The 18,947-nt window shown below is 35.8% G+C and overlaps 1 protein-coding gene across 1 annotated transcript in view; it reads left to right on the top strand.

The window, feature by feature from the left end:
• The first annotated feature begins 10,729 nt into the window (after nt 1-10,729).
• LOC111383921 (ubiquitin carboxyl-terminal hydrolase 12-like) overlaps nt 10,730-18,947 on the top strand; it is a 20,656-nt gene continuing 12,438 nt past the window's right edge. Inside the window, exons 1-15 of the mRNA XM_023008117.1 lie at nt 10,730-10,917; nt 11,293-11,362; nt 11,452-11,599; nt 11,708-11,865; nt 14,578-14,843; nt 14,917-15,135; nt 15,268-15,376; nt 15,455-15,570; nt 16,089-16,187; nt 17,255-17,364; nt 17,780-17,854; nt 18,230-18,308; nt 18,405-18,551; nt 18,635-18,715; nt 18,793-18,912. Coding sequence (XP_022863885.1) covers nt 10,912-10,917; nt 11,293-11,362; nt 11,452-11,599; nt 11,708-11,865; nt 14,578-14,843; nt 14,917-15,135; nt 15,268-15,376; nt 15,455-15,570; nt 16,089-16,187; nt 17,255-17,364; nt 17,780-17,854; nt 18,230-18,308; nt 18,405-18,551; nt 18,635-18,715; nt 18,793-18,912 — 1,803 coding nt within the window. The 5' untranslated portion in view covers nt 10,730-10,911. The remainder of the gene's footprint in view (nt 10,918-11,292; nt 11,363-11,451; nt 11,600-11,707; nt 11,866-14,577; nt 14,844-14,916; nt 15,136-15,267; nt 15,377-15,454; nt 15,571-16,088; nt 16,188-17,254; nt 17,365-17,779; nt 17,855-18,229; nt 18,309-18,404; nt 18,552-18,634; nt 18,716-18,792; nt 18,913-18,947) is intronic.

The following is an 18,947-nucleotide window of genomic DNA, read 5'->3' as shown; positions in this document are numbered from 1 at the left end:
TTCTTCGAAGTGGTCAATGAAATTCTGAACTGCCACCTCCCCTGTCGACTTCAACTCCTCCTTCAAGGGGGCGATCTCCTCAGATTGAGCCTCCACCTTTTGCCTCAGCTCCGCCTTTTCTTTGTTTGAGGCTTCCAGAGCTTGCGTGGCGAGCCGATGGTGCTCATTGGCGTGGTCCACTCGTCGAGTCATGGCAGCCACCTGGCACTCCACCTCGTATAGCTCCTTCTTCAACCGCTCCACTTCTGCTCTGGCAGTAGTCAGCTGGGCCTTGGCATCCTTCCGTCCCTTTTCCTCCTCAGTGGCCTTGGCCCGGGCCTCTCTCACAGCGTCTCCGTACTGCATCTCCTCCTCGAGGCGCTTAGCGAGGTCCTCCCTCTTAGTGTTCAGATCCTTCACCAAGCCCCCGAGTTGGATACTGGTGCTGAGAGGCTCCAGGTCCTCCCTCTTAGTGTTCAGGCACTATTGGCCGCCACCAGGTCTTCGGCTGTGCAGGAAGTGGTGTGGTCCCTCCACTCTTTGGTCCAGTATTTGTTGTGGACCACCACTACCGCAGCCGTTTCTGGAGGAAGGGCCTCCAACATTTCTTTTACCGGCTCCTCCGGGTTGATGTCCAAGAAGTCGACCTCCTTAAAGGGACGAGCCCTTTTTCTCCGCTGCTGCCCCCGCACTTGGGCAATAGGCACGGCAGCAAGTGGCGAAGTGGCCGGGGCAGTAGTAACCTCTACTGGTGCAGGCCTCTTCTCCGGAATGGCCACCCTGGTTGGGATTGAAGTCTGCTTCAGAATGGGGGGGTGGCCTCGCCACAGTTAGGCGTTTTGAAGGGGCGACACTCTTTTTTCCCTTCCGCAACAGGTCGGCCTCGGGGTCCTCTGGCACCTCCTCCTTCGTCAGAGGTTGGAGCCTTTTACTGGCATCCACCAGGTCCTCCATTTGCTTCTTGTAGGTGGAGGAGGAGGTCTTCAACACTCGTGCCTCTGCCATCATCATTTGGATGGTCTTAAAGTCGGGGTGCACGGGCATCTTCTTGTTGAAGTTGTCTGCAAGGAACAAACGATGAATTGGTACAAAGTGTAAAGAGTTCAGAAATATTGAAGGGTAAAGGTTTTGGGACAGTTACCTTGAGATGCCATCTGGTCGTGTGTAACGAAGTGTAAATTTTTTCTGATCAGCCGATGGTATGACCTCTTCTTCTAAGGCAGCTGATAGATGATGCAAATGGTGTCGAAGTCCTCAGAAGACAGTTCACACCGAGGAAAAGTACCTTCAAGAGAAATACAAATGTTAGCCATGATCCAAATCGAAGAAAAACATAAAGAAACGCAACTACGATACTCACTAAGTGTCGAGTACTTCGTGGGGACTGTAAGAGGTGTCAGGGGGTCTCCCTCCATCGTGTCCCATCGTCCTGCGGCCCAGCACCACGAGCTCTTCCACTCTTTGATGGAGCTCGGCAGATCGAGTACGAATGGAGTATGGGAACCCCATGAAGTAAGGTAATACCAGCCCCGGGTCTTATCCCCCTGACTGTTACTTTAGGAATATAAAGGGTCTGGAAGACGGAGAAGGGCATCTCAACCCCAAGTGACGCCTCTTTCCACAACATCCAGGAGCCCACCATTTGGCTCCAGGAGTTCGAATTAAGTTGGGTTGAAGCTAATCCATAGGACCTAAGTACCATCCTAAAGAAATGATGAATTGGAAGCCTAAGGCCGGCCTCGGGTAGTAGGCCCTCTCTTCAAGCTCGAGGAGGATCAGATTTATGCTATCTGGAATCCTATATTCTACCCTAAGTCTCTCTAGGTTGGCCTCCTTTAGTTTGGAGGAGTAATCCGACGTCCCCAGTGCACAAAAGTATCAACCGGGGCTATCCGGCCTCTTCTATATATTCCCTCCACCAAGTATCGCTTCGGCTATATCGGAGGAGGTCGTCACAGTGGGCTCGTCCATCCTCACTAATTCTAGTCCCCTCCCAGAACCAGAACTTCCCTCAAAAGCCATTTTTTAGAAAATAAATGTCCCAAAAGTTACTGAAACTTACGAATTCAAAGGTTTCCCCAGCCGAAAATGGTGTAAGATCGTCGAAAATTGATATTTCTCGCCGGAAACGCTCGAAAAACGCCGGAAATCGCGAATGATTTGAGAGCAAGTAAATTTTCTGTTTGCACAAGTATGAAAAGCTTCAAAGACGCTCAAAGTTCGCCTTTTATAGAATGCTCCAGCTGATCTCCATAGTTGAATTCAAATGCAATCAATCTAGGTCGTTCGTCGCATCATCAATCTAGGCCGTTGAAATGAAACGTCAGATTTGATTTACGCCTAAGATCTTGCTGTGACCCTCATGCTCGCATAAAACTCGTCACCTCGGTCACCACCAGCCATTGACAATAAGTAGCCGCAGCACCCTTTTAGGGAAATGGGCATGGCACCCAACTGTCACCTTGGAAATACGCAACAGCTGTCAAATCATTTAACGTCAGATGCCCGCCTCGGGTCGATCTCCACACTCAACTTTACAAAGTTTAGACGCACCTGACGCGGAGTCCCCTGTGGGTCATCGCCTCGGTCGCTGCGTTCCCTCTTAAACTTTACAAAGTTTTAGCCATCTCCCAACGCGTCGTCCAATGTGGGTCAGCGCACCGATGACAGATGAGCTCCTCACTCGACTTTACAAAGTTTAGACGTACCTGACGCGGAGTCCCTTGTGGGTCATCGCCTCGGTCGCTGCATTCCTTCCTAAGCTTTACAAAGTTTTAGCTATCTCCCAACACGTCGTCCCCTGTGGGTCTGCGCACCGGTGGCAAATGAGCTCCTCACTCAACTTTACAAAACTTAGACGTACCTGAAGCGGAGTCCCCTTTGGGTCATCGCCTCGGTCCCTGCATACTCCCCTAAACTTTACAAAATTTTAGCCATCTTCCAACGCGTCGTCCCATGTGGGTCAGCGCACCGGTGGTAGATGAGCTCCTCATTCGACTTTACAAAGTTTAGACGCACCTGAGGCGAGTCCACTGTAGGTCTTCGCCTCGGTCGCTGCGTTGACCTTCTTCCTACGCATCATCCAGTCTTGCAGCACTTCGGTCTCACATGAGTAATTGTTTTCCTTACGCAGTAGCGAAGCCTTAGAGCATCTGCCTAAGATCATCGCTTCGACGAATGCAGAAGATCGGCCCACAAACTCCCACAAGTCACGGTCCACGTACCGAGGCATACACATCCAGTCGGGAAGGCAAGTCTACCCATGATATAAATATTCATACTTGGACTTGGGGGACCACTATTATGCCCCTATCTGAACCACCTCGGAATGTCCACCACCATACACTACAATCTGCTAGACACCCACTCGAAGTGGTTCCGAAGTGATCTCCCGAACTGATCTCCCCAAGTCAACGACCTGCTATCACACTGCGAGACATAGGCGATCCTGTTGAGTTGACCGAAGTACCCTCGCCCCAGGGGCGAGGCGGAGTGCACTCTGGGGACCTCTATCAGAAGTTCTGCCGCCAATTTCAAAAGGAGATCTTTGCCAAGATCCTTTCTGCCCATAAGGTTTAAATTGATTTGACGTCTCTATGAGGCTAGTTGATGTGACTTATCAACTTTATGTCAACTCAATTCGGGAGAAACAATTACCCGCCCACTCTACAGACGCGGCTGATTGATGTCTATAAGCAGACACCTCATACCGTCAGATGTATACACGTGTCCCACATCCAACGGTTCATCCAACCTATAAATACCCAAGGGTTGGCAAGAGGCAAAGGTAATGAAACTCTTACTACATAGCACTCCATAGCAAGCACATATATATATATATACATACATATATACATATATATATATTCTCCTCCCCCTTATTATTTTGCACAACCTCTGGGTACTGTTCCGACAACCTGCACCTGACTTAACCGTCGGAGTGTATACGGCTATCACCACCCCCGCTGGTCCCGACCGTGTACGTCTGATCGTGCGTTGATTATGCGCAGGGAGAAATATGTGGAGTAACTCTCGGTTGGCCACGTAGAAGGTCTGATTTTCGAGATCAACATCACTTATAATATTTATTGTTGCATTTTCATTGTCAAGCTTTCCACTCACAATATTCATTGTTGCACTATTGTCGTTGCCATCACCTCATGTCGCGCCCGCCATCNTGTGTCTAATTGTAATGATTGTTGTTAGTTTAAATTTTGTTTTAATTAACTATTGTCATTAATAGATTAATTATAAACATAATTTAATTGATGGATAACTAGTAAAATAGTTGGTTTTCCAACTAAGCACAGTGCTTAGCGTGTGCGTGTATATATAATATATATGGATTTTGCTGTTTTACCAAGATAACATCTACCGACTCTCATAGCAAGTGGGTCCTATATAAAAAGTCGCCCAAAACCCCAACTGTCCTCTGTATTGTGAGTGCTCGGTAGGATAGAATCCCTAACCTGTACCTAAAGCATGACTCTATATATATAAATATATAAGGGAAGGTGACGTCCGTCGAGATAGGAGATCCCCCTCAAATGAAGGTAAAAGAAAGACGTGACAAATTATAATGCTGGAATTAAACAACCATTTTTGAAATCTTCAATAATTATCACTTAAAATATCACTATGCTATGAAATTCTGGATGCAAACAAGGTGGGAATAACCCTCGAATTTAAGGAACTTGCTTCGAATAGCTCTAGCCGTATGATGGCAGAGTTATTTTCGTTGATAACTTAAAAAAAACTTATTTAATAAATATAATTTATCAACAAAAAACTATTTTCTTGTTTGATAGAAATTAAAATTAAAATTTTAATTCAAGTCAGAGTCAACAATTAATTTTAACATGTTGCATATGATCTTCAACTTTTCAACACGCATTTCATTAACTTCTATCAAAATATACTAAAAATTTGATTTTAACGCCCACCGAACATAAGCATGTCTCTTAATAATAATAATAATAATAATAATAAAACTTTGTCGACAAAAAAAGTTATCTTGTAACAAAAATAATAATTTGAGAGAGTGCAAACAGTTTGAACTATTAAAGATTTATTTAAGTTGTTGATTTTTGTAGAGATATTAAATTTTTTAGCACACTGGTTAATAAGGGTTTTTACTTTTCCTTTCTTTTTTAATTGAATTTCAAAAACAAAATAAGTAAATCAACTTGTAAACTCTCATCTTTCATCCAACTCATAAGCTCATAAATTTTACTAAAACTCGAGAAACTCATCATCGTAATATCTAAATATGTTTCCTCATTCTCTCACAAAACAAATCATATATACAAAAGAAAAATAAATAATAATAAAAGTAATAACGTCAAACGCATCTAAATTTGCAAATTCACTCTCTTATAAAAATGGTATAAATGTAGATTTTTTGATTGATGAACATTGATTTTTAAGTTTTAATTGTAGCCAAATTGGACTTTTAAAAAAAACCCAAGTCAAGCATGGAAAACCCTATTTGGTCAGGCTCAAAGTCAAGCAAAAAAATAGGGCTCATCAAGCAAACTTTGTAAGCTTGTAACGTTAAATTTTAAAAAATATAAAACTAAATTTGAGTATCAATAAATATTATGTCAAATATCTTCATTAGTTTTTCTTCCGCTTTACTTTTTCACACAATAAATTATTTTTCTATTTATGCTATTACCAAAACCAGTCTTTTCTTGAAAATTAATATTTTGGCCCCTTTTACGCAATATTTTATACTAAACAATTATTTTCAAAAGAATTAATTTCAAAAAATTAAATTTGGGTAATTATTTTCAAATGGCAAGTTTTATTAACTGCACTACATTTCAATTGCAACAATGCTAACTAATTAAAGTTTTGAAAATAAAAACACAACAAAATAAGAATTGAGAACACACATCTAACTTCTAATAGAAAGGGGAAGGAGGGTCTACTATTCATACAATAGTAAATGAATCCAATTTTACTATGCATGATGTCATTTTTTATTTTTTATTTTATTTATGTCAAACAAATGTTCTTCCACATATCATCCCACTAGCATTAAGAAAATAATTATGTCAAACAAATATTCTTTCACACATCATGCCATAGCATTAAAAAAAGAAAATTTTAGTAAATATAAACTGCCATGAGCAAAAAAAAAAAAAAAACCTTTTTGCACATAAGTTTTAAAAAAAATAAAAAAAACTCTCCACATAGTGTGGAGAGATGACAAACTATGTACAGGGAGTTGGCAAACTCTCCGTACAGTGCGAAGTAAAAAAACAAAAAAAATGTCTTCGCACAGTGCGGAGATATGACATTCTGTGCTAATAGTCCGCACAATCTGTGCGGACCTTGTCCTCACAAAGTGCGGACTTTCTGTATAGTGCGGAGTAAAAAAAGCAAAAAAAAAAAAATTTCGCACAGTACGGAGAGTTGGCAAACTCTCCATACAGTGCGAGGTTAAAAAAAAAATTCCGCACAGTGACTATCACGTGTGTTACACGAATTTTGCATTTATCGTATTTTTATTAGTGTATAAAATTTAGTTTTTTGGAAAGTTTTTGAAGTAATATTTAGAAATATTTTCATGATATAAGAAAATAATTATAAATTATTTTTGCAATTGCATAATAGTATTGTGTCATCTAAAAAATATACTTGTATCTTTCATACTTGAATAAAAAAATATACGAGATTATACAAATTATTTTGCTTGTATTCTTTGATAGTGTCGATATGATTGAATTGAATGTGAAGATTATATTTCTAAATTTTGTGTAATTCAATATTGGAAAATTGAAGATTGAGCATCATATTCATATATATTTATATTTTGTGCTTTATATATATTTAGTATTTATTTTATGTTTATATTGAAAAATAAAAATCTAAATTTTTTTTGGAATTCGATTTGGTAAGTGAATGTACGATATTCTGCATTCTCGGTATTTGTAAGTACAAAAGTCGTATATAGAAATATAGTAAATTACAAATACGGTAGCCAACATATACGGTAAGTTGCAAATACGGTAAGCAGTATATATGATAAGTTATTTGTAAATATGGTAGACTGCAAATATAGTAAGTTAAAAATACGATATGTAGCACATGAACAAAAAAAAGACTCCATAAAATGCGGAGAGATGACAAACTATCTCTCCGTACAGTGTCAAGAGAAAAACAAAAACTCTCAAAACTTTATCTGCAAGTTCCAAGAAGCTTTTTCTCAAACAACTTTTGAGTAATGCATTGAACACTTTAATTCTTGGCCTACACCCCGAAAGTATAATTTTATTGAAAATTGTATCCGCTTTTAATGTCCAAGAGCTGTTATCAAGCAAGTGTAAATTATTGAATTTGGTTGGTACGCTAAAGCCTCCATTTGTGAAAGCAATGTCATGGTACTATCAATATCACATTCTTTGCACAACTTACATATTATTTCATTGTATGAATAACGAGAAAACTCATTTTCAATACCATAAATATGATTTGCATGCTCAGAGATTGAGCTGTGACGGGAATTTAAAGAAGACATAATTGATTTTGAGCCATGTTTTTCGACTCTATTTCGTTGTATATACGAAAAATTTATAATCTTGAAATTTGACTTGTAATTAAGGAATTTGGAAATAATTCTCTACACTGTGCGGAGAGTTTTTTTTACTCCACACTATGCGAAGAGTTTGCTAACTCTTCACACATGGTTCAACTCTTTTCGCACTGTGCGGAGAAAAAAAATCTCTCCGCACTTTACTCCACACATGGTTAAACTCTTTACGCACTATGTGGAGAGTTTTTTCTCCACACTGTACGGAGAGTTTTGCCATGGTGCGGACCAACTCTCTGCACTATGCGAAGAGATTAACTCTCTCCGCACAGTGCGGAGAGTTTTTTTTTGTTCTCCGTACTGTTGGAAAAATTGGTTTGTCATCTCTCCGCATTGTGCAAAGATTTTTTTTACTCCGCACTGTGCGGAGAGGTTTTTTTCTCTCCACATCTTTTTTTATTTTTACTCCGTACTTGGTTCAACTCTCTCCGCACTGTGCGGAGAGTTTTTTTAATTTTACAATATTGAATTACACAAAATTTAGAAATATAATTTCACATTTAATTCAATCATATCAACACTATCAAAAAATACAAACAAAATAGTTTATATATTTCTTATTCAAGCATGAAATATACAAGCATATTTTTTCTAATATCATTAAAATATTTTTAGATATTACTTTAAAAACTCTCCAAAAAAACTAAAATTCATACACTAATAAAAATACGATAAATACAAAATTCGTGCAACACACGTGATAGCGACTAGTATCAAAATAAACAAAAATAAAAATTCTTTATTACAACTAAAATGTCATGTAATTGATAAAAAAATACGATCTAAATATAATATCCTCTTAAATTTAACTAAAATTCTCCCAAAACACCCCCTCTGCATCCTTTCATGCGATCCTGGTTAAATATATTTACACCATAATTTTTAATAATTAGACTACATTTTAATTATATGAAATGTTATTAACCTTTACACATTATCACCCTTATGTCTTTAAATTTTTTCATTGTTCACAATTATGGTTTCTATCCAAAATTTTCTTTAAAATAGAGTAAAAAATACTTATTCGTTTATTGTATTTTTATACAAACAACAAAATAATAATGGTAAAATGTGAATAAACATTTAAACCTTATTTTAAAGTATGTTAATAATATTTTTGAACAAAAATATGATTAAGGATAAAATTTTATGATCAATGAAATGTTTAAAATAATAATATGATTAAGAAAAAGTTAAAGATATAAGTGTGATAATGAATAAAAGTTAATTATTTAATGCAATTAAAATATGGTATATTTATTTAAAAAAGGGTAATTGGCACAAAACGTTCCTATCTTTCAATGTTATTGTGCAAAACGTCCATACATTTTATTTTTTGACATTTTCACCCACAGTTCCCACATTTTATTGCTCAAAAAGTCGTTTTCATCCATTTTTTTAATAAATAATGATTTTACCATCATATTCAAATAAAAGAAAACAAAAAATAAATACTAATTGCAATCATAATCCTAAATTTTTAAAAAAAATTATAGCTTAGTTCTAAAATTTCCACTACCACCACTTTCACAACCTTGCCAAGCCGTCACCTATTTATCCACATAGTACCATCTTCCGCCCACATGCCTGCCGAACTCCACCACCACTAGGGTTGTAATGGTGGTATCAATTTGCAGGAATTATGCCCCAGAAGTTAAAGGAATTGGATAAGCAATTATCAGTTTGTGATGAACATCATTCGACTGCAAATTTTGGTAAACAAGTGGTGTAATTTTTGCAATTGAGCAATTTCTATAATGGTATAAATGCATATTTTTTGATTGATGAACATTGATTTTTAAGTTTTAATTGAAGCCAAATTGGACTTTTAAAACCCAGGTCAAGCAAGGAAAACCCTATTTGACCAGGTTCAAAGTCGAGGCTCATCAAGCAAACTTTATAAGCTTGTAACGTTTTAAATTTTTAAAAATATAGAACTAAATTTGAGTATAAAAAAAAATATGTCAAATTTCTTCACTAATTTTCCTTCTACTTTACTTTTACACACAACAATTATTTTTTTTATTTATGCTATTACCAAAACCAGTCTTTTCTTGAAAATTAATATTTTGGCCGCTTTTACGTGATAGTTTCTATTAAATGATTATTTTTAAAAGAATTAATTTTATAAAATTAAATTTATGTAATTATTTTCAAACGGCAAGTATTATCTACATTTCAATTGAAACAATGCTAACTAATTAATGTTTTGAAAATAAAAACACAACAAAATAAGAATTGAGAACACATATATCAAACTAAACAAAAATAAAAATTCTTTATTAGAACTAAAATGTCATGTAATTAATAAAAAATAGGATGTAGATGTAATTTCCTCTTAAATTTAGCGCAAATTCTCCTCAAAACGCCCCCTCCGCATCCATTCATGTGATCCTGGTTAAATATACTTACACTATACTTTTTAATAATTAAATTACACTTTAATTATATGAAATGTTCATAACCTTTTCACATTATCACCTTTATGTCTCAAAATTTTTTCATCGTATTCTTTTTCTCAAATACACATAAAATTTTCATAATTATGATTTCTATCCAAAATTTTCTTTAAGATAGAGTAAAATTACTTATTCGTGTACTGTATTTTTAAACAAACAACAAAATAATAATGTTAAAATGTGAATAAATATTTAAACCTCATTTTAAAGTACGTTAATAATATTTTTGTACAAAAAACATGATTAAGAATAAACCCTTGTTTGGGAGAGATTTTTCTCCTATTTTTAGCGATTTTTTCACTTGTAACTGGGGTTCTATTTTGGCCGCAATATTTCACTGTGGAAATGTAAATACCAAAATGCCCATACCTCATGAGGAATGAATTAAATCACCAAGGGCAAAAATATCTTTCTATCTTAAAAGTGGTCCAAAATTGTGACTGCTTCACATGGATAACAGTTAGATTACGGCTTCAACTTTGTCCAAAATCACTCCCAGATAAGGGCTAAAATTTTATGATCAATGAAATGTTAAAAATAATAATATAATTATGAAAAAGTTATGGATATAAGTGTGATAATGAATAAACGTGAATTATATAATGCAATTAAAGCGGGGTATATTTATTTATTTATTTATTTTATTAAAATGTGGTGTGAATATAAAGAGTCCGCCTCTAACATATTTCTCGAAATTTCCAAATTTCCCCTCCAAGTCTCCCAATTTCGTCATCACCCAGAAGTGTTTCTTTTTCACAACACTCGCTCTCTCTCTCTCTCTCTGGTTTTTATGTGTATGTATACACACACAGTCGTATAGTATCCCCGATCACACGGCGTTAATCACCACCCCTGACCCTCACGACCTCTCACCCGATGGACGTAAGTAAAATTTTCTTCTCTCTTGACTTATACCCACAAATTACCTATCAAAAAAGAATTATACCCACAAATACACGTGTACACATGTGTATAACGCATGCATATATGCGCATGTGTGTAGCTGACTAAATTACTGGGTTTCAATCTTTTTACTGTTTCTTGCACTTGCTAGATTAAAATTTGTTAGGCAATTGAATGATTTCTTGATGGTGTAATTTGAGCTTTAGCCTTGATTGTAATAGTAGGTTCCGAAAGTTGGCCTGAATTTTGCGATTGAGTTGCGACGAAAGCTTGAATTCTAGGCTCTGCGTTAGAAAAACTTTGTCCAAATTGATTAGATCCAATATCTGTGGCATTTGGTTCTCTTTTTCTCAGCAGTCAGAGGAGGACGAGATGCTGGTTCCTCGTGCTGATTTCGTACCGGAAGGCCCTCAACAAATGGAAGGTATAGCCTTCTCCACGTACAAATATTGTTGGACTCATATTTTTAATTTTAGCTGCGTCCTTGGTTTGGTAATTTTTGATTTAATCTAGTTGAACCTATGGAAGTAACGAATACAGTGGATGCCCTAGCAGTGGATGATCCACCTTCAGCCCAGTTTACATGGACAATTGAGAATTATTCGAGGTTGAATATGAAGAAGCTTTATTCTGAAATTTTCATCGTGGGAGGATACAAATGGTAATTCATGAATTGTTTCTGCATGTCCATTAGATTTGTCATCGTCTCCTTTGTGTTTTTATTATTATTTGTGTGGAATTAGAAGGAAAATTACTTTGTGATGGTCAGGAGAGTGCTTATATTTCCGAAGGGTAATGATGTTGAACATTTGTCGATGTATCTTGATGTTGCGGATTCTACAACTTTGCCCTATGGTTGGAGTAGATATGCACAATTTAGCTTGTCAGTGATCAATCAAATTCATAGCAAACTCACCGTTAGGAAAGGTAAGTCTTTCTTAGTATTCACATGTTAATTTCAATAGCAGATGCTATTTATTCGTAGATAGACTATAGAAATTGTATTGTCAATAGCTGTTTATCTTGAGTCTTTTGACTTTGAATAAATTGTTTAGACTCAATTATTTGCTGGAGCATTGTAAGATTTCTACTTGAAAATGCTTTACCTATAACTTAATTTGTATGGAAATATATTTGCAGTAATCAAATGAAAATTAATACCCTGCAAAGTCTATATGTGAAGAAAAATAAGTGTATCACAGTTCTGCCCTCTGTATAGATGGAAACTACTGTAGTTTTATCACAGTTTGGCGGTGGCCCCGTTTTTCTCTTTTATCTTCCGTGCTCAATGATTGTAGCACTTCAAATGTGAAATTTTAAACTTACCGCTTGAAGTACTGAGTGATTAAAGAAAAGATATAATTCAAGATTGTTGGATTTTATGTCCAATAATAAAGAGATGAAATAGGGAAATCAATACAAGAATTTAAATGGTTCGGCAGTGTGTTTACATCCACGAGTGCGAAGTGGAGATATTTTTTTTCATTATGAAAAAATAGAGTTATAATATTATTATTTATACTAACCCTAACCTAGGTCTATAGAGACTCTAAAGCCCGTACAAGAAAATACACATGTACCATACTGCGGGGGCGTTGCCCCTCGCACCCCAAACCCGTTCAACGTCCTTAGCAACCTAATAGTGAATTAAATCCCCGCAAGGCCGATGCCGTCGCTCTGCTCCGTTTGGTTCGGTTCGCTGTACTACGTTCTTCTCACTCCACTTCACTCTGCTTTGACATCGGCCTATCTAATTCAGAGGATCTGCATTCCACTCTATATGAGTCATATGCACAACAAAGATTTAATGTTGAATGCAATTACATTAGTTGTGATGCTCTAATTTGAGTTTATTTCTGGATGCTAGCTGACTTAACACCTGTGCCTAGGTGGGGATTTTTGGCATTGACCCATACCTTGCCTATTAATAGAAATCATTAGTACCGAGGGAAAGTTATGAGTTAATTGTTTTTTGTCTACCCTTTTTTGACAACACAATGGGGAGTCACTGCTTCAATTGTTATTCAATAGTCTTTGTGTGGTGTTTATAGAAGTTAGCAGATCAGAAAGTTAGAACCAATGGTATTTAGCAGCTGGTTAAATGTTTGCATTCTCTGGCATTGGTTGTTGCATTGTTTGCTAGAACTGTGATGTAGATGTGGCTGTAGAGGACTATTGAGCATGGAAAATTTGCAGTGGCTCTGTAGCTGGTTTAAGGCAACAATTTGCAATTTTTATTTCATTCTTTAAGAATCTCTGTGATTATCCATTTTCAGCACTTCCTTCGCAGAGTCATTGTTATCTGTTCTAACTTTCTTGTATATATTCTTTAGTTATTTTTTGGAAAAAATCTGCCAGATATATTCATTTGTTAGTAATAGACATATTTATCTACCTAGTTTCAAGATTCAAACTCCAAAAGTTGCTGTGTAGTAAAATGCTAAATTACCTTTTTGTAGCGAATGATGTTTGTAACTTTTCTTGGTGAAATAATTGCATACTCTCCAGAAGGACAAAAACAATACACTTGCAGCAATTTCTAATGAATCAATTCAATTCAATGAGAAAGTAGTGGAGCTCTTTTAGCTTCCATTTGGGAAGAATTTCTAAACGGTTTAATTCATAAATAGAAAAAAGTGAGTGTTGGATAAGTGGATACTACTTGTGGGTCCATTTCAGCGGACATTTGAAAATAAAGTTTGACTATTCATAAATGATAAATTAATTTTTCCAAACGGAGAATTATTAAGAAAAATTAACTGTAGATTTTCCACATATTCCAGCTTTGATAGTGATTCTGATAAACACATACTAGAAACAGAATTGATTGAGGTTGACCATGCTATGATTTTATTAGCGCAACGTGCTTGCTAATAAGTGTACTTTTACCTTGTGGGCACATATTGATATCAAGTAAGAAATCAAGGCAGTGACTTTGGGATGGTTCACTTATTAGGTTCAAGTGTTTTTTATGAATAAATTTGGGTTCAGCTACATGAATTCTTTTCTTTTGTCCACTACACTCAATCCATCGCCACATTCATCTACTTCACAACAACGATGGATCATGTTAATGGTCACTTATCAACCTTATTAAATAAAATTTTCTCTGCCTTATTTGGTCATATTTTGTTACAAGAAAATCTAGATCTTTTTATTTTAATTTAAATTTTGGTTGATCATGCATTGTGTGTTTCACACTGGGTTTTGATGTGGAAAATTGGTAAACCATGGAGCGGAAAACTAGGGTTAATTGTAAAATAGCACCAAGTAGATAAATGTCAGCTCGAGTAGGATAATTAACATGAATGCAAGTTGCATTGAAATTCTTAATATATCTCCCAATCTAAGACAGTGCCATCTATTACAAGTCGCCAGTCTTTTTAAGTTTCTGTTACTTGCGTACTTAGAAATAAAAAAAAATAAAACATTAAAGCTATAACTTTAGTACATACAATATTAGAGATTTGGAGCTTTATTAGTTGCTGAATTGTGTATTTAGTATTTACTTCATCTTCAATTAAAAAGTATACCTTATTGATTGTTGTTCTTTGCTATAAGTCATCTAATATAGATTCTCACAGATCTTATAGTAGCATTGTTCGTTGGATGGTGGTTTTGATAAAACTATTTTTGCAGACACACATCACCAGTTTAATGCTAGAGAAAGTGATTGGGGCTTCACTTCATTTATGCCTCTTAATGAACTATATGACCCCGGTAGAGGTTATCTTGTGAGTGATACATGTGTAGTCGAGGCTGATGTTGCTGTTCGTAAAGTTGTTGATTACTGGTCACATGACTCAAAGAAGGAGACAGGTTATGTGGGTCTCAAGAATCAGGGAGCTACATGTTATATGAACTCTCTCCTCCAGACACTGTACCATATTCCTTATTTCAGAAAGGTTAGTACATACAGTTTGCTAGTCTCTTCAATATTATTTTCCTAGAAAATGCCTAACACGAACTGTGTTTCAGGCAATATATCACATGCCAACCACAAAGAATGATAATCCATCAGGAAGCATCCCTTTGGCTTTGCAGAGTTTATTCTATAAGCTCCAGTACAATGATACTAGTGTAGCAACAAAAGAGTTGACAAAATCTTTCGGATGGGATACATATGATTCGTTTATGCAGCATGATGTTCAAGAGCTAAATAGAGTTCTTTGTGAAAAACTTGAAGACAAAATGAAAGTAACATGTCTAAAAGCACTATAGTTATCTCGTTATCAAAAATACTGATATAAAAACTATAACATTGAGTTTTCTTGTTTTCGCTTCCTTGGAAATTGGACGCTTATTCATTATTTTAATTGTTTTGTTCAGAGAACTGTTGTGGAGGGTACGATACAACAATTATTTGAAGGACACCACATGAATTATATTGACTGTATCAATGTAGACTATAAATCTGCAAGGAAGGAATCTTTTTATGGTATGTCCCTGAGCACCCAACTGATGGCACCCTTCTGAGGTGATTTTTACGTCTTTCTGTTATTTTCGTTTATGTCAGATCTCCAGCTTGATGTCAAAGGCTGCAAGGATGTGTATGCTTCTTTTGACCAATATGTGGAAGTGGTACCCCTTGAGGGTGACAATAAATATCACGTTGAGCAATATGGTTTGCAGGTTGGATGTCTTTTTTATATTTTATGTTTCCTTATTTGTTTTGACAAATGTTGAACAAACATGATTCTCCTTTTTTTCAATTCCACACATTACCGGTGGATGCTACGGCCGCTATATTGTCAGTGAAAGTGCACTTAAGGCTTGGCAATTCAATAGCCAACTTTTGGAAGGTGTGCCTCTGCAATAGGCGAAATAAGGAGATTGAGAAGGAAAGAAAGTTGTAAAAATTAAAGAAGTAGACCTTGTTTAAGTTGATTGCATATTATGTTGACATACGCACGGATACATGCATTTAGTTTCTTACCTTTTCTTTTCCTTTCTGAAAAAGAAGTTTCTTACCTTATTTTGGAGGAAAACCAAGTTGTAAATTTGTAAGTGCCTGATGATACCTACCTGCTTTCTATTAAGCAAGTCCATCTTTATTTTTGATGTCTGAACCATGATTATACACTTTGTAATTATATTGTTATCAAAGCTTCTATTTCTCACAAAGCTATGGTTAACTTTGATATTTTCAGGATGCCAGGAAGGGTGTCCTGTTCACCAATTTCCCACCTGTTCTCCAGCTTCAGTTAAAAAGATTTGAATATGATTTTATTCAGGATACTATGGTAAAGGTAAGAATTTAGAAATTATCTTTTTGATTCAGATGTGTGTGTGTGTACAATATAGGTATACGGTTTGGTCTACTTTGTATCTAATTAGTCTAGCTGATTGAGTGGGCTTGCCAATTAGGCTGCATGGTAAGTCCTCAAGTCTTCGCTATTTTCAACACTAGTTTTCAGTCTGATAGGTCTATGCTTTTTCCTGCTTGAAATTATTCCACTGGCCAGAAACTAGTTAGATTGGCTGATTTCCACTTTTTCAGAAAACAGTAATTTGTTGAGTTGATTCTTTATCGTATTCTTGGAAACCTCCCAGATGATTTTTCCCAGCTACAAACCATTGCTGGAAGATACCTTTTTATGTCTTTTCAATATTCTGGAAACATTCTTACTTCTCTTTCCTGACTCAAGCTGGTGTTTTTGAGTTCATTTTTCGGGAGCACATGGAGGCGTAGTGTAAAGCTATGAAGTTAATGTATTTATTTATGAGCAGAAACATCCTTTTGGACATTTCAGGTAACATCTAAATTAGGAATTTGTGCTAAAAATTTTAGTGAGGACCTCTGGGTTTTGAAAGATTTTATGAGGCTTGCCTATATACGTCAGCTAAAAAATTGTTTGCTTAAATGTGCTTGTCGTTTCGATGGCTGTCAAAAGAAATAACATTTTAGCTGTGTTGTAGTACAACTAAAATTCCTACTACAAAGATGTTTTATATTTTTTAGAAGTTTATTTTCTATTTAGTTCTCTTGTAATAGGACTTCATATTTTATTAGAATTATAGTTTCTTTATTGAGTTTTAATTAGATTAGACTTCTATTAATTTCATAGTTTCCTTATTTCAATCTCCTAGTACTATTCGGAATAAGAATAATTTACCTATAGGGCCATTGTACAATTTTCATTCATTCATTCTCAAATCAATACAATCAAATTATTCCTAGTTTTTCTTATCTCAATTCTTGGTACAAGAATTTTATTATCGCTTCTGCACCAAGTTGCTTCTCGTAACATCTTTGGTTATATCGAGCTGCTGAACATTTTTAATCATTTAATTATTTGTTATATTGATTAAACAGATTAATGACCGTTATGAGTTCCCTTTGCAACTTGATCTTGACGTTGAGAATGGAAAATACATGTCTCCTGATGCAGATAGGAGTGTTTGCAACCTCTACACGCTTCACAGGTATTCTGTTGCTGCATTTCTTTACTTTTATTTTAATTTGGTGCTATTTCTGGTTATGTATATTTTTTAGATGAGAAACATGTCATTTTGGCCTTATTAATTGTGTTCTGCTCTTTATGCCTTTTGACAATTAACTATGCATTCTTCTCTTTCTCAGAAGTGTGCTGGTCTTGCTAAATTTTTCCACGCTAAACTTCTTGATAATGGTCATTAAAATATCCTTTCTTCGCTACTCTACCTCCTGTTTTTTTTCCTTCCATATTCTACCGCATTTTCTGGGCTCCAATATTAGTTTCAAAACATCTATCAGAACATATAAAAGAGATTTCCCTTTCTTGCTATGACATCCGAAAATAAGTACAGGACGATATTATCTTTATGATACTTGTACTAAATCCGTTCTTGCTGTTTCTAGTGTTTTGGTTCACAGCGGTGGGGTGCATGGTGGACATTATTATGCTTATATCAGGCCAACCCTTTCTGATCAGTGGTATTCACTAGTTTTCTATCTTAGTATTGTGTTTTTACTATATTTTGCTATATCGGGCTTATGCGGGAAAGCATTTTGAACTGCATTTGCTCAATTTTTCTAGTGCACTTATTGGTGATGCGTGCAAGTCTGATCAGAATTTTCTATTTATCTTTGTTTTATTATCTGGGGTTTTTTATTTGCGTTTACAGCTGTAGTAGACGTTCAAAATTTCTTTTTGTCCTTTGTGCATTCTGTTAATTCAGAAACATGAATCAGTACTCATGGTTTATTCCTGCTTTAGTTTTTGAATTGCCCACCATACTGCTCAACAAACTGCAGTTTTAGGTTGCTTTATGTGGTTGTTGACATACTCTTGACTTTGTTTTCCTTTAGGTTCAAATTTGATGATGAACGTGTAACCAAAGAAGACATGAAGAGAGCATTGGAAGAGCAGTATGGTGGTGAGGAAGAGGTAGTTTTTTTAATCTGTTTTGTATGTCAGTTTCCTGCTTATTGATTGTACTGTTCATTTTAATACGTTGTTACTCTTCCCTCTTCTGCACAACAGTTACCACAGACAAACCCTGGATTCAATAATTCACTATTCAAATTTACAAAAAATTCAAACGCATACATGCTTGTGTATATACGTGAAAATGACAAGGATAAAATAATTTGCAACGTGGATGAGAAGGATATTACAGAACACCTGAGGGTGAGACCTTTTGATATCCTTGCTGTTGATGAGATTCTGGTGTTCACTCTGATTTACTGATCTCTAGAACAAAAACATTGCAGATAAGATTGAAGAAAGAACAAGAGGAAAAGGAGCAAAAGAGAAAGGAAAAAGCAGAGGCACACCTCTACACTATCATTCAGGTTACTGCTTACGCTGTTCACTTGTCTGTTCCATCTGTTACACATGGATTCGTTTATGATTTTGTTGTGCCTCATAGATTGCTCGTGATGAGGACCTAGTTCAGCAGATTGGCAGGGAAATATACTTTGATCTTGTGGATCATGACAAAGTTAGCACTTTTCGTATTCAGAAACAGCTGTCTTTTTATCATTTTAAGGTATCCTATAATATATATATATACATTTTTTTTTT

This window comes from Olea europaea, unplaced genomic scaffold (genome assembly GCF_002742605.1).
Source record: "Olea europaea var. sylvestris unplaced genomic scaffold, O_europaea_v1 scaffold279, whole genome shotgun sequence".
NCBI classification, from domain to species: domain Eukaryota; kingdom Viridiplantae; phylum Streptophyta; class Magnoliopsida; order Lamiales; family Oleaceae; genus Olea; species Olea europaea.
This window is presented reverse-complemented; position numbering and strand designations above follow the sequence as displayed.